At 38.5% G+C, this 17,247-nt stretch overlaps 1 protein-coding gene across 2 annotated transcripts in view; it reads left to right on the top strand.

The window, feature by feature from the left end:
* htr2cl1 (5-hydroxytryptamine (serotonin) receptor 2C, G protein-coupled-like 1) overlaps window positions 1-17,247 on the top strand; it is a 126,746-nt gene that overhangs the window by 104,339 nt on the left and 5,160 nt on the right. For both annotated transcript variants that reach the window (XM_017471087.3, XM_017471091.3), the window contains 2 exons: window positions 2,492-3,101; window positions 15,335-15,535. In XM_017471087.3, the coding sequence (XP_017326576.1) occupies window positions 2,714-3,101; window positions 15,335-15,535 (589 nt within the window). In that variant the 5' untranslated portion in view covers window positions 2,492-2,713. The remainder of the gene's footprint in view (window positions 1-2,491; window positions 3,102-15,334; window positions 15,536-17,247) is intronic.

The following is a 17,247-nucleotide window of genomic DNA, read 5'->3' on the forward strand; positions in this document are numbered from 1 at the left end:
AACTTTTCTCTGCATTCTGTAAGCATTCATCCCAAGTCAGTGCAACTGTTCTTCCTCTTTTCTGGCTCCTCTATTTCATGCTAATTAGACTGGAGACTCGTTCTAAATGCCAGTAACTTGATTGGGGTTTGCTGAAGAAGCTAATTATCCTCAAATGGAATTCAGACTCACATTTATAAATATGGAAGTGCACTTTTGTTCCCTTTATTAATAGCAAAGAGATAAAGAGAAACTTTAAGGAGGAAAGAGAGACAGAACGCGCTTGTGATTCATATCACATATCAAGTAGGCGTCCTAATCAACTGTGTTTGCTGAAAGTTCAAAAAATTCACTTCTGTTTATTTCATATTTATAATGTACTTCTTATTATTGCTGTATCTGTGTGTGCGGGTCAGAGACCAATAATGGTGATTAGCGATCGGTCATTTGGAACAACGGTGATTGGCAATCGGTCACTGGAATATCGACTCGTCAGCACAACTCAGTTAGACTTTACGCCTGCCTCTCCACTCGTATAAGCAGCAGCTGTGAGTTTGAGCACCATATAGACTGCAGGACAGTTGATAACATCTGCTAGGTTTGTTTCTAGACTCTTATTTGAGTCGCTAAAGGAGGATTTTAAAAAAAGAGGGGGAGGGGGTGTATTTTTCACAAAATCCTTGGCTAGAACATAAACACGTTTAGTTGTAGCTTTGCTCCAGACCATTTTTAAGGTTATTTGAGGAACATGATTGGTGTTCACTACAAGTTACGTGAGCAAAATACCTAATTTGATACGAGATGTTATTTTTCTTCATATTGGGACTTATTAGCAGTGAGCCTGCTATTGAAGAGATTAATGGTCTCTTTTAAGCAGGCACTCTGGTGTTTTTTAGATGCTCCCCCACTCGCACATCGTAATAAACTGAAGGTTATTCCAGGGCAGAAGAGAAGTTATCATGTAGTTATTTATTTATTCTTGAGCCACTGTGCATTGCCCTTTGTTGGCTTTATCTCTTCCGTCCACAACAACCACTCTGGCAAGAGAATAAGCAGGGAACTGGAACGGCCTTGTATCAGAAGTACATCAAAACATTTTGTGAGGTGTAGGATGTAGAAAACCACTTACAAAAACTGTGTATCACAGCTGTGTAGTTCCCTTTTGAGGACAACAAACATTTAAGCTTTGGTTTGAAGAGTTAATATAGACTTTCCAATATGCTTCAAAAACAGGATTGTTGTATTTTTGTCTCTGGACTGAGTTTTGCAGATAAATGTTTGAGTAAAACTGACCTGTGTGACACTGTGAAATTGATTTTTGTTTTTAATTCCCTCATCTGTCTGGTGTTCTCTGAGGCCCTGGGCTTTTGTTTGCTCAGTACAGTTGCAGGAGATTTGTTCTTTGGGTAGAGGAAAGACTAGTGAAAGAAAGACAAAGAAATAATAAAAATGAGTGAAATGCCGGACATCCAGGTGCTTTGTAAAAATAGGAAAGCTAAAACCTTTTTAAGTGAACTGTTCTACGTTCTACAATGTAGAATGAATGAATAAATGCCTTTTATGGTCACTATACATATGTACAATGAAATTAAGAGCCACTCCTTTTTGTTAGCAGTATTGACTTATCATGCCCATCATGGAGAATGTTCTGAATCAACCATTTATCATGCCTATATTATTTGTTATTATTATTATAATCATCATTATTGCAATAAACTGGTATAACAGTAGGCGTCAATAGGCAAATAGGACCTCCCATTATAACTTCACATTGTTGGTGTTGTGTGAACATCCTGACTAATCTCAGACACTCCAGATGAGAATTGTGGGTGTTTTAATGAATCACAGCAATCCAAAGATGTGTCAGTTATTTTGTTAGTCTAATCCTTAACCCTGTCAGATCAGTGATGTATAAATTCAATCCATGTATATTTCGGTGTAATCATCTTATAGGATTTTATAAATATCACGGAGTCCTGCTATGGGTTTATTAAGACAAAGAACAGCAAGGCATTAGCAGATGCACATCATATTGTAATATCTTGATATATAAGTTAAGTGCAGGTGTAATTAAATGATCAGGGAGCTTAATTAGATTATATATTAGCATAAAAATGACCATTGGTGTATATTAACTTCTCCAATTAGCTTGTTCACCACTACATTGTGGCCTTTGACAGTCATCCTGAAGGATTGTATGGTAATTAAATGAATTGACCTGCATTTTTGCCTGAAATTAATACCCTGACCTGAGGTAATGGTGGCTTGTGAAGTGCTAAGCCACTTTGCAACATTTCTACCTCAAAGACTCAATTAACCTTCACTACTCTGGCGTAAATGGGCTCATTTGTTCAAAAAGATGATTTCACTGGCTCCCAATTTGAATTAAACTTCTTTCCTTTTACAAAAAGTCAGTGAATCTCTTCCATATTTATTGCGCTTTAAGCACTGAGCAAGCAACTCAATCAATGATTATGTTCTTATTACAGTTATATGTCTTTGTACTTTTCAGATATTGTCTCCAAGAACAAGTCTGTAACATTATGGTGAAACCACAATGGACATCCTTAACTCTATAGACTTCACCTTCTCATAGCAACGCCAGTGGGGTGAACATCAAAAATAGGTTCATCACATGAGTTTCAGTCTCCAGCCCTCATACATGAGTGTGAGGATCTGTCCTGAGCACCTCACTACCAGCTAGTGACCAAGGCAGAAGTCCAGCTGTTTAAGGATGGGGGCTCTAGCAGGACCACTTATGGGTGGCTTCAGCTCTACCACTGCCTCTTTGGACATCAGTGGCTGGGTGACCTGGCCTGGGAACACCACCATAAGCCTGAACCAGAGCCTGTTTTGGACCGACTCCAGCGCCAACCTTTCCTCCGCCTCGTCTTCCAGTCAGGGAATAGCCAAGGAAGTGATCAAAGAGAAGAACTGGCCAGCGCTCCTCATACTCATCATCATCCTGCTGACCATAGGAGGGAACATTCTTGTTATTATGGCCGTGTCGCTGGAGAAGAAGCTACAGAACGCAACTAATTTCTTCCTGCGGTCTTTGGCTGTGGCAGACATGTTGGTGGGCATCCTAGTAATGCCCATCTCGCTCATCAACATCCTGTATGGTGAGTAGCAGCATGCATGCTCTCAGATTAGCATTATTCTTATCGCTTGATATGTTCTGCCTGTCATACCATTATTTTTTTAGACAGTGTTTTTGATCTTCTCTAATTACAAATCCGTAGACAATGGCATCCTTCTGCAACCGAATTCCTGCTGTTTTTTTTTTTTTCTACCTCCCACAGTTTTCAGGTTAATTCATTATAATCATCCTCCACAATATGCCACCAGAAAACTAAGCAAAATTATTTAATCAGAACAGGTTCCACTACATAAATTGCAAATCTCCCATGACTAATTAAATGGGTGATTTTAGAGGAGATCATGCGAGTTCAGATTAGTAACAAGACTGTAGACGTCAGGAGATTTTGTTTTCCTCACAGTCCAGGAGGAAATGAATGGCAATGCCATATGGACGACGGTTGGTTTTCTTGTAATAAATCTCTGTGTGGGCATTTACGTGTGTGTGGTGGGTATTAATGTAGGAGAACTGTGAAATGTTTTTGTCACATTGCACAATACCCGAACGAAGACCGAATGCATTTGGTTTGTGTTCACAGATTATTTTGTTTATAGATTATATAGATGTTTATACTTTAAACTATATGTTTATATATGCTAAACTATATGTTTATAGTTTATAGATTATATTCGTAATTTGAGGAGATTTCCTGCCTTCTCAGTCAACGACGAGCCGTTTATGGGCCGCCTGACTTGTCTTTATCCTCCGCATGAACACAGTGGCATCTTCCGTGCACCATATTGATCGACGAAGATCTATTTGCATTTGAATGAACCCAGTATTACTGCATCCACTGTAGTTTAGTCTGCATGATTAGGCTAGACATGGCTGCAGAAGAAGAGGCCATTATTGATCTGTTTGCACAGTGGTGTAAATCACTAACAGATCATTTAGGTTGTCAGTACAAACAGGGTAACAGAAATCAAAGGTGAATAGATATTACATATGCCGATTGATACACACCATCAACTAATGGATAAATGAAGAAGGAAACAGGTTCTCACAGCCAGAAGTGGAGGGTTATTATTGAACACTATGTATGCAGGACCATGTACGCAGTGGGACGTGTTATCTCATGCCTGGCTATTGAAATGGGCTGGCAGTTTGTGATGGCTGGCAATCTGTCCAGAGAACATCCAAACATTATTAGCTGGAATAATCACACACACACACACACACACACACACACACACACACACACACACACACACGGATAGCCTGTGCTTATGACAGTCAATAATAGATTTTGACCTGCTTAGTCTTTTTTACCATGCTTTGAAAGAAAGCTGGATAGCACCTTAGTGTGATAGGCAGTAAGTGTTCAAACGCCATCATCAGGGTGACATTGGAGGTCATTTCAATCAACTTTATCACTGACAATCTGTTTGTGTGAGCATTTGTGTGTGTGTGCGTGTGTGTGTGTGTACCTGTCAATGAGCGAGCCATAGTTCAGCATATAATCTTTACCAGTCTTGGGTGAAAGTGGAATCCCAGGAATGATGACAAAGATTTATGGCCTGGCTGTAGACGAAATGAACAATGGCCATGATTTATGGCCTGAACAATAGATGAAATATGTGGCACATTGAATTAGTTGCTTGCCAATTGTACGGTTGTTCTTGAGTTTTTCCAGTAGCAAGTTATTCATTCTCATTAATAAAGCATTCAGGGGAAATTTCAGTTTGTCAGTTTTCATTTATATCCGTGTATTTCTGTAAATTCGGTTCGTTTTTGTAGATTTGAATTGTGAATGAACACAATATTGTGTAGTATCGTGATACTTCCGCTGGTATAGTATGGTGAGATATGTTTATGGTATTGTGAAAACCCTAAAAATAACATCATGTGAATGCCCTTGATCAAAATAAGCATGAATAAAAGCATGAGTAGATTCATATTGTCTTATATTTCCTCTTACTCTGTACATCCTCCAGCTCACAGTTTTCTGTGGATTCCTGTAGCCAATCAGCAACGAGCATGCGATGTTCAATTACAATAAGACCTGCCCTTTCTGTTTTGATTTAATGTTGATGTGTTTCTCAATTTGCTGTTGTGCTTCCAGTTTTGCTGTTGTGTTTTTGGTTTGTTAATGTGTTTAGCATTTAACACCGTCGTGAGAATCTTTTACAAGTAACAAACAGGACAAAATATAATTGGGGTGTGTTTAACGCCCTGCCAGCATTCTTTAGTGAAAACGAGTAGGAATAAAATGTAAGATGGTGTAAGATGGCAGAAGGTTCAAGGACACGTCGGACTTCCAGTCTTCTATACAATTTGTTATGCTGCTGCATAATCCCATTTTCATCATTTGTCTTTTGTGTTAATTAAAGCATCCGTTTTTTTATCACAAGCTAGTGCAAAAACCTAGTTTAAAAAAAAAAGCTTCAGTCACATCATAGAAAAAGACTTTTTATATGTGTCATGTATGACAGTGTGTTGGCCTGTTAGAACAGAGAAAGGTGTGAAGAGGTGTTTCTCTCTCTCTCTCTCTCTCTCTCTGTCTCTCTCTCTGTGTCTCTCTCTCTCTGTCTCTCTGTCTCTCTCTCTCCCTCAGTTAAGCAGCTAAACACATGTTGCTGCAACAATAATAAAACACTTGTTCTTATTTTGCATTTAAACTGCAGATCAAGCATATGGTCACATCCAGATCATTAAAGATGTTTCAATTCAATTCTCAAAAGGATTCTGTTATCCTATGTTGTACAAACCATACACATTGAAGGTGTGTGCTGTTCACTCTACAGTAGGTCATGCCAAGTATAAAACATGGCTTTTTATCAGTAATAAAATTTCCTCAGCCTGTTTGTTAGAACAATTGTCCGATATATCAATAATAAATTAATGCAATTTGTATTGGATAATTTTGGGAGTGTGGTCTAGGATATTTGTGCAAACATCTTTATTAACAGTGATAATTCATGTAATTATAGTTGGAACAGCACACACAGGTCAAAAGAGATCAGGGTGAAAACCTCAGAAAGTTAAAGGAGTTAAAGTTGGAACTAATTAAACAAGGAAACCCAATGAGCAAGACTAGATGTAACATGGCAGATGAATTAAAATTACAGATGAACATGTGTACCAGAGGATATACAGCTGCAATCAAAATTATTCAACCGCCATTGCAAATCATGTTTATTGTCAAAATTATAGACTTTCAGCTGTTTGCAATGAACAAATCAAACAAAAGCAACTGAAATAGTTCGACACAATGAATGCTTCAAGTGGAAGCATTCAAATTCAACTGAAAATGCAACTTATAATGATTTCTCCAGTTTCGAAATTATTCAACCCCCTGAATAGAATCCCTCACAACAGCAGAAATATGCAAAGCAGGTGTTGTGTCAAGCACACCTGATGCAGCTAATCAAGGGCTTCATTAGTTGCACCAGGTGTGCTTGAGCTGGAACACATGAAATACCTGAACTGACTAGGGGTAGAAAATGTATGAAATACCTGGACAGGGTGGAAAACTAAGCTATCAACGGCTGCAAGCAGATTTCTGAGAAGGCAGGTTGTGAAAAACCCTCGAGTGACTGCAAAAGACCTGCAGCAAGACTTGGTGGTAACAGACACTGAGGTTTCAGTGAGCGCAGTAAGGTGCGTACTAAACGCAGAAGGTTTCCATGCCAGAACTCCAAGACGTACACCGCTACTGACCCAAAAGCACAAGAAGCATTCGTTGTGTTGAACTATTTCAATTGCTTTTGTTTGATTTGTTCATTGCAAACAGCTGAAAGTCTGTAAATTCTGACAATAAACCTGATTTGCAATGGGGGGTGAATAATTTTGACTGCAACTGTAAATACTAGAGATGCACCTATACTAAGTTTCTCAGCCAATGCTGATTCAGAGTGATATCGGCCGATGCTGATAGCGATACTGATAGTTTGGTGGTTCTGCCTTTTATGCTTTCTTTTAAATTACTAATGCAGATAAAAACTTTATTCTCTCCATTTCAGCAAGCTGTTTCACAGTAACCGGTTTCATAAACAGAAAACACAAGTTAATGTTACTCTAATTAACATTAACACATGAACTAAATTCTGAAGATTAAAGTAAGATTATTAACTTATTGAATGTTATTCATTCATATTAACATTGACTGAATTCTAAAAAAACCTCCCGTTAGTCTCACATTCACTTTCCACAAACACAAGCATTTCTACTCCATCACTGAACATCAAACTGGTCATATATAATATCAACTTCTTATATATTAACATTAACTGGATATGAAATATACTACTCTACAAATATAATTTTCTGTGCAATATATACTTTTTTTTGGTCAACTCATCTTCATTTAAATCTTTCAACAGTGTACTGGCGCTTTAATTCAGCTCGGGCAACTCTTCAAAAACAAATTAGACTCGACGTCGAAACGCCCGCTTCACTGCTAATGACTTCCGGTGTAAAAGCACTTATTCGTTAACATGCAGTGCAGAGCTAACAAACTGCAGTTTTGTCATCATTGTCACCCAATTCAAAGTAATTCCCCAAAAGAGACATCATCTTTACACATAGCACAAAGTCGATGTGTTTCCCGCCCTCTTTTGATTGACGGGATATAATCGGCCCTGATCGTCGGATGTTTTTAAACTATCAGCTGATGGCCGATAGCAGGAAAAATAGCCTTGATCTACCGATACCGATCATTGGCTGATACATCGGTGCATCTCTATTAAATACACAAAGTAAAAAAGTTGGCACCAAGTGGAAACAATCAGGAGAGCAATCAATCATCAGACTGAGAGAGTTAACACAAACAGGAAGTTCAAACAGAAAGTGAAAATATAATGAAAGCGAGAACGAGGGAACAAGTGTCTATTTGCATTTCCCTCCTTTTCAAGGATACAAGGTTGAGATGTGAGAACAGAGACATCAACATAATCAGACATCCTCATTCATTGAAGTGTCACTTTAAAGCCACGGTGCTTATTGATAAGATGTTGCCCGTCTGTAGTGCCTGTCACACCGCATAACAGGTCTACATATGAACAACAAAGTGCAACTCAACTGCAAACAATTGTGTGTGTGTGTGTGTGTGTGTGTGTGTGTGTGTGTGTGTGTGTGTGTGTGTGTGTGTGTGTGTATATATATATATATATATATATATATATATATATATATATATATATATATATATATATATATATGTATTCATTTGTTTAATTAGAAAACTAACATTTTATTTTTAAATCGACGACTTGGAGCCAAATATTCCGAAACACAGCCGATAAATGTCCAGCGTAGGTTTGAACCAAGAATACATTTCTGGAAATTCTAGGCAAAAAGGGGCTCTACTTTGAAGATGCTAAAATACTAAATTATTTTGATTTAATTGCAATTTTTTTATCACAACATAATTCCCATAGTTCCAGTTGTGTTACTCCAGAGTTTTGATTAATTTATTATTATTTTTCTAAAATGTGGGGGAAAAAAGAAAAATAAAGAATGAGGGTATATAAACTTTTGACCGGTAGTGTATATATACATTTACTCATTTAGCAGACACTTTTTTTTTTTTTATTCAAAGCACATGTGGTCTGGTCTCTGGTCTGCACTTATATAGCACTTTTTTGAACTTAGCGGTTCCGAAGCGCTTTACACTGGCTCTCATTCACCCATTCACACACACTCACACACTCACACACTCACACACCACTGGTAGCAGAGCTGCCATGCAAGGCACTAACTTGCCATCGGGAGCAACTTGGGGTTCAGTGTCTTGCCCAAGGACACTTCGGCATGTGGAGTCAAGTGGGCCGGAAATCGAACCACCAACCCTACGATTAGCAGAGAACTCGCTCTACCACCTGAGCCACAGCCGCCCGTGCTTAATTCATCTACAGAAACCACTCCATCATAGTCAGGTTCACGGTTAACACAGAGCCTATCTGGTCACTGGGTGCGAGGCAGGAGAATTCACCCTGGATGTCCATCGCAGTACACCATACACATTCACATTCACATACTCATACTCATACCCAAGGCGCAATAACCAATCTGCCTACCTTGTCTTATCTTATTTTTGGACTCATTAAAAAAGATGTCCTTGTAGGAAGCATCTGCATAGCCTTACTCAGGAAGTCTGCCTAATTCCTCCGAGCATGTATAAAATATGGATTCATCCTTAATCAAGGCAAACTTTGATCAATTTTCAGGTCACTTTCTGAAGGGCATATCATCGACTAGATTTTGGACAGTGAGAGTGTTTAATATGTCTTTTGAGGATGTAGGAAGAATGACTACTGTGGTTGCAAATAAGACTTCAAACATAATATGGACCAAAATAGGACATATATTTAGAAGCCAGATCAAAGCAGACCAGAAGCAAGATAAAATGGATCAATAACAATGTCTTTTTATGGACCAATTTAAGCCAGATCAGACTGGCCCAATAATTTATATCCATGGATGTGTCTGCTCACTGAGTTGGTGTTCACTGAACTTACACCACACACACAAGTCAAATTTTATTGTACATTATCTAACCAAGAACAGTGCTGCACTCTTTAATTAACTAACTTTGGATTTATTGTAAGAGTATAACAAGTAAGGCAAGTGTGCCCTGTTTACTCTTATTGCAAGCTCTTCTTGTTGTATAATAAATGTGTTATGAAACATAGTCTCCCTACCTGCTGTTTAAATTAATTGCTTAAAAAAATTGGCAGTGGCCAATATTACTAACAGATGGTCAACTACTACTTTTATCTGGCCCTATTGCAGACATATTTTAAAGATATTCCCCGCAGCAACAATGTCTGTCTCTCACACTTTTATTTTATTATTTTTTTTATCAGTTTCATCCATCATTCATAAGTCAACAGAATATAACGGTCTTGACTGGTTATTAATAATTCTGCTCACTGCTGTTTCAGAGCCTCAGAAAGTGGGGGAAATATTGGTGAGTTAGCTGTTTTTAAATAAGTCAGCATGGACAAAGAGCCATGCTGTTAGAACAGCCATAACATAATAAAAGACCATCACTCCATGAATCATTTTTCATTTGAGAACATTGGTAAATAACCATGCTGAATCATTACATCTGATGCATTCATACTCAGTGTCCCTGTCGTCCTGTTAAAATTGGCTTTCTGATTTATTTGCTGTTATGCGATTTTAGGACAGAGACATTTTTTCCCTAGAAAGAAATCTTTATCCACTGACCAATGAGCTGCAACTGAGAAATGAACCGTCTTCTGAGCGACGTAGCGGGGACGCTGAAAATGACCATTTCTAAAGTTCTAAACATTCACTGCACAGTCAGCCTTAGACATTTAAATTTGTTCTGTGCTTGCAGTATTTATGTGAGGGATTACTGTGTCACTCCCGTCGTTTCTACACCCCCAGTTCTAAAAAAAAGTTGGGACGCTGTGTAAAATGTAAATACAAAACAGAATGCAATGATTTGCAAATCTCATAAGCCCATATGTTATTCACAAAGAAACAGAGAACATATCAAATGTTTAAACTAAGGAAATGTACCATTTTAAGAAAAAAAATAAGGTCATTTTGAATTTGATGGCCGCAACACATCTCAAAAAAGTTGGGGCGGGGGCAATAAAAGGCTGGAAAAGTCAGCGTTACTAAAAGGAAACAGCTGGAGGAACATTTTGTAACTAATTATGTTAATTGGCAACAGGTCAGTAACATGATTAGGTATAAAAAGCGCATCTTAGAGAGGCAGAGTCTCTCAGAAGAAAAGATCGGACGGAATCTGGATGGAAGCAGATGCTGCTCTAAAACCTGTATATACTTTTCAGCATTGATGGTGTCTTTCCAGATGTGCAAGCTGCCAATTCCATAGGCACTAATGCAGCCCCATACCATCAGAGATGCAGGCTTTCAAGTGCTGATAAAAAGCCGGATGGTCCCTCTCCTCTTTAGTCCTCTTTATTTTAGCGGTCCATGGTTTCCAAAAAGAATTTAAAATTTGGATTCATCTGACCACAGAACAGTTTTCCACTTTGCCACAGTCCATTTTAAATTAGCTTTGGCCCAGAGAAGACGGCGGTGTTTCTGTATCATGTTCACGTATGACTTCTTCTTTACGTGATAGAGCTTTACCCAGCATTTGTGGATGTTCACAGACACTGAGTTCTGGAGGTGTTTCTGAATGTAGTGATTTCCATTACAGAATCATGCCTGTTTTTAATGCAGTGCCGCCTGAGGGCCCGAAGATCACAGGCATGCAATATTGATTTTCACCCTTGGCCTTTGTACACAGAGAATTTCTCCAGATTCTCAGAATCTTTTGATGATATTATGTACTGTAGATGATGAGACATGAGACATAGTCTTCGCAATTGTACATTGAGGAACATTATTCTGAAATTATTCCACAAATTGTAGATGCAGTTTTTCTTTAATTTTCTTTATCTTTATTTCTTTTTTGTAACACTTACTTCTCCAGCCTTTGGTTGCCTCGTCCCAACTTTTTTGAGACGTGTTGCGGCCATCAAATTCAAAATTACCTCTTTTTTTTTCTCAAAATGGTGCATTTACTCACTTTAAACATTTGAATAACATGGATTTATGAGATTTGCAAATCATTGCATTCTGTTTTATTTACATTTATTTACATTTTACACAGCATCCCAACTTTTTTGGAATCAGGGTTGTACACTGAGTTTAAAAGTGGCTTAAAATTACAGTAAGTGGAGTGTTAAATAACAATGTCAGTCATTTGCAGGTGGAAGGTGTGTTTATAATGACATTTTATTGGCTACCAGCTGCTATGGTGAGAAACAGGATTTAACCAATGAGGGTCATGCATTTTTCCCATCTCTGTTTAAAAGCCAGTTAGCTACACTCTGAGTTCAGAGATATTCAGGTGACAGCCAATGAAGTCCTGGAGATCCACTTCAGGAGGAGAAAATAGAAAGGTAGTTCTGGTTTTATGAGATAAGATGTCTATTTCTGGCACGCTATTTAAATCATTTTTTCAGTGGAATTGTCATGAGGATATTTTATTTAAATGACAAATTCTGAATACCATCACCGCTTCCACTGCTGCTTGGCATCCACCCCAAATGCACGAATGCATCAAATTTATCAATTTAATTGTACCGATCACACAATGATTTGGCATATTTCCTTCTCACCCCCTTGAAATAAATCTCTGGTTACACCAAACTGGGCAGCTTTCCAGCTTTATCATTGCTTTCTGCTTTGTTCTGCTCACGGCCACGTAAACACATGTTCAGATGTGCCATATTAGTTATGTCTCTAACTCCTCCTCCAAACACCACCCTCATGCTGTGGACTCCTGTTAAACCACACCCCCACCTGCTACAACACCTACCTTAGTGATGGACATTGAGCTCATTAAAATCTGCTAATAGACCGTGTGTAACTCTATCAGGCCACATTTACTTCAAGTTTCTTAACCGCCATATCATTGTTATTGGATTTCTACAGATAGTAAGGAGAAACCCCGCTCTAACACTAACCGTATGTAGAAGTCCACTCTGAAGGACTTGCGTATTAACGTTCAGATTTTACATGTGATCTTCAATGGAAACCAAGATGTATTTTCTATTCTTTCATCAACAAGTTGGTCTATTTTCACTTTGGTTAATCCTTACCCACAATGCTGTTCAGCTACCTGCTGCTAGTGGTGCCAGTGGGATTTAGCCCTCACTTCATCTCTATGTAAAAAGAGTGCTGCGTCAGTGCTTTAGTCTTTTTGTTTGTCCAGCTGTCTCAGCTCCTCATCTGTTCACTCCGCTCCAACAGATCAGCTTCCAAAGCTTCAACTTTCATGCGAATTCTGCCATCAACGCCATCATGCTTATCATCCCTAACTAGCCAAGCCGAGTCTCTGCTGTAGCTCAGTGCAACAGCGTTGTGTAGCTGTATTGCATTCTGGAATTTTGACTCTAACATTTAGAGTCTTCGCTACATATATGTTTGATTTCTCATTAATGTCGCTGGAGAATGGTGAGCGAAAGAAGAAGCTCTCGTTTTTTAGTTTTTATGAGCTAACACTTAGACCGTAATGTTCGAAATCAGTGAATTTTTGCTTCTCTAACTTTTCTATTAATTATCCCAAATATTTCAGGACAAACATATTTAATGTTTTGGGTTTTTTATGGTGGAGTTTCTTTTTCATACAAAATGAGTCTTCTATACTGATTCCCGACACTGTCCACAGCCTTTTAGTGCATTTAATGTGAGTGAATCTTTTAACGAATTTTGTGTGTATGTGTGCATAATGTATATAAATCTGTCATTGTTTCAGTCACTCTTATGATATACATCATACTTAAGTATCCTCTCTCTGACTATGTGTAGAAATTACATGATTAAAAAAAAGACAATCCATACAACAGACTACAGACAAAAAGATCATCGTTATATCCTCTGTCTCCTTTCATTTCTCCAATCTCCTCTAATTCTCCTCAGCCAGACTCTCTCTCTTTAATCTTATAATTCATTCATGTCTTAGTAGCCTGGTGTGGAGCTGTAATGACACAGAGCAGGGGAGACCCTGGAAAATTGTGAGTGAAATCTTGATCAGAGGGAAGAAAAATTGGAGCTGGAGGATATATAATGCCTGTCTCATTGTCTATCTTGAGTGCTAAGACCTGTGCTGGCTGTATGAGCATCAATGCCACAGACCTTGATGGGAATAAAGGGAAATTAATTGAAAGGACAGTTATGAAACAAGTCTCAGACAACGTGATGCTCTACTACAGTGGTTTTCAATCTTTGCAATTATGGTGGCACTGCAGTTGGCAATCATGTTTAACTGTCAAATAACCACTAAATATAATGTTATTAGCCTTAAATATGTCCTTCATTTCATTGGTCAGAGTTTGCATGTTCTCCCCATGCTTTAGGGGTTTCCTTGGGGTACTTTGGTTTCTTCCCTCAGTCCAAAGGCATATGTTGTAGGATGATTGGCATTTCCAAATTGTCCACAGTATGTGAGGGTGTGCAGTTGTGCCCTGCAATGGCTTGGCCTCCTGTTCACGGTGTCCCCTGCCTTGTGCCCCGAGTTCCCTGGGATAGTCTCCAGGCTCCCCCGTGACCCTGTGTAGGATAAGTGGTATGGAAAATGGATTGAATGAATGGATGGTTTAAGCAAATAGTGTTGAGTGTTGAGAAATACTCACATATTCGTAAAAATATTTATTTAAAAAATTATAGTAAAATCTAGGCTTTGTTGTGTGAAAAGCTGATCCTCTAATCTATAATGTAAGGTGTTTGTGAAGATTTGCGTATCCATATTGATATTGTCGTTTATTAACAAATTCCATTATTGCCATAGCTGTAATTAAGTTTTAATTACAGCTTTGCTGTAATATAGCTGTAATTAAGTTTTAATTACAGTTTTAATTAATTTGTTGTGTGAAAAGCTGATTCTCTAATCTATAATGTAAGGTTTTTGTGAAGATTTGCGTATCCATATTGATATCATCTCTTATTAACAAATTCCATTATTGCTATAGCTGTAATTAAGTTTTAATTAAGTTCCAGCTTTGATTTCTCTTCCAATGCACTTGGCTTTTTCTTACTCATACACTTAGTATATATTTTGTTACATTAGTCTAATCCAGTAGACTGAGCACTTTGATCTTGCCAATCTACTAATTATCATGGCATAACCATGTCTTCACCTTTTCCCTTCTCGTTTTCCCAGATGCTTATGTTATCTGGCATCGTTTCAAAGTAGTGTGAACCTAGCTTTTTAATGCAGTGTAAAGGCTCAGATTACATTTCTTTTCCTTTCCTGTTCCTCTTATTCGCTCACACTCGCTTCCTCTTATTCGCTCACACTCTCTTCTAATTTACAGATAAACATGCTCAAAGAAATAGATAACATTACAGTAAATGATTCTATAAGTCATGGGCTTTTGTGTTTACGTCTGGGTGGTTTAACGGCTGATGTATAGCTGATTTGAGATGTATTTGATGGTTTTCTAATGAGATTTAAAAGTGTACAACATGAGCCTGTTGGCTGGTGATGTGTTTGTGGCAGTATTTATATGTGTAATGATCCTGCACTGCAGGATATCTACAAAGAACCAACAACAAGCGCTGGTATACAGCATTAACGGTAATCTAGATGCAATAAGTGGACTCTTGGAAAACATTAGATCTGAATGTTTAATTAAATTCATTAGGCTAATTAGAAAAAAGTAAAAGTAAGCTGTCTAAAATCTTTTTCATCACAACTCCTTGTGTGCATTCCCTTTGTTCTAGACTATGTGTGGCCACTTCCTGAAGCTCTGTGCCCAATCTGGATCTACTTAGATGTGCTTTTCTCCACGGCCTCAATCATGCACCTGTGTGCCATCTCTCTGGACCGCTACGTGGCTATCTGCAACCCCATCCAACACAGCCGCTTCAACTCGCGCACCAAAGCCATGCTGAAAATCGCTGCTGTCTGGACCATCTCTATAGGTCAGAGCTTACATTTCCTCCAGTCTGTGTCATGTGTTGATTAAATAGCGCACTTATATAGCACTTTTAGCCAAAGCGCTTTGCACTGTGTCTCATTCACACACACATTCACACACCAATGGTAGCAGAGCTGCCATGCAAGGCGCTAACTTGCCATCAGGAGCAATTCGAGGTTCAGTGTCTTGCCCAAGGACACTTCAGTATGTGGAGTCATGTGGGCCGGGAATCGAACTGCCAACCCTATGATTAGTGGACAAAACCGCTCTACCGCCTGAGCCACAGCCGCCCGCATTGATTAAACTGCAGATATGTATGACATCTTTTGAGGGGTTCGGCTTTTTTTGTTCTTCCCTTACTCACACAAAAGCTTAAAGGGATAGTTCAGCCAAAATGAAAATTCTGTCATCAATTACTCACCCTCATGTCGTTCCAAGCCCATAAGACTTTCGTTCATCTTCGGAACACAAATGAAGACGTTTTTAATCAAACCTGGGAGATTTCTGTCTCTCCATTTGTAGTTCAAGTAACGTAAACACCAAAAAGTTCATAAAGGCATCTTAAAAGTAATCCATGTGACTCCAGTGGTTTAATCCCAATCTTATGAAGCGATACAAATGCTTTGTGTGTGCAAAAACACTAAAATTAAGTCTTTATTCGCAAAATCCCACGTAGATTTCCAAAGTGCGTTCACGAGAGAAACTTGACCCAAGGATGGACAAAAAATGCAAGTCCTCCTCTACATCAAAATCTGCAGATATCTTTGTTACAAAGATTGTTCTATGTGACCCAGTTTGTGTACAGCGTCCCACTTCCTCTGCTGTAAACAGTGCAACGCTTCCGGGTCCCATTGTATCGCGACAGCGGACATGCTCACGAGAGCATCTTTTGGTTACTTCATAAAATTGGGATTAAAACCACCGGAGTCACATGGATTACTTTTACGGGGCCTTTTTGAACTTTTTTGAAGTTTTTATCACTTGGACTATAAACGGAGGGACCGAAATCTCCCGGGTTTCATTAAAATGTCTTCATTTGTGTTCCTAAGATGAAAGAAAGTCTTATGGGTTTGACATGAGGATGAGTAACTGATGACAGAATTTTCATTTTTGGATGAACTATCCCTTTAAGATTACCCATAAGATGGAGTGGCATTTGTGGTGAAATAAAAAGAAGAAGAAAAAGAGCGCAACGATTGCAAAGTAAAACAAAATGACTTGAGTTAGCAATAGTAAATCTAAATGGATCATCACTCAGAGAATTCTTATGCAATCAGAAATAATAAAAATAACCCAGTCGGAGGCTTCACAGCTTGTAAAAAGTGATAAAAATGTATTAACACCTCCGCAAGCTTAGTGCATCTTCATTGAGGAAGCCCACTGACAGCTGAAGCAGTACCACAACTGATGCAACATCAATCCTAAGGTACTTTCCCAAGAACGCACTGCTCAACATGGCCGAATGGGAAGATACAGATTGCTGCATTAGCTGTAAGATTTGTTATTTAAGAGAGGAGAAACCAATTTACACTAGGGACACTGGACAATATTCTTTTCCTCAAGAGCAGTCTAAAGCATGATTAGACTACAAACACAGAGAGCAGAGGGTGAAGCCTAATTATCCTGTTTAAAATAAATGAGCCTAGTAGAGTGAATGCAGAAATGATTTCTTTTTAATTTGGTTTACTTTGGTTGCTATCCATGCAGATTAACCGT

Source organism: Ictalurus punctatus, chromosome 7 (assembly GCF_001660625.3).
Source record: "Ictalurus punctatus breed USDA103 chromosome 7, Coco_2.0, whole genome shotgun sequence".
NCBI classification, from domain to species: Eukaryota; Metazoa; Chordata; class Actinopteri; order Siluriformes; family Ictaluridae; genus Ictalurus; species Ictalurus punctatus.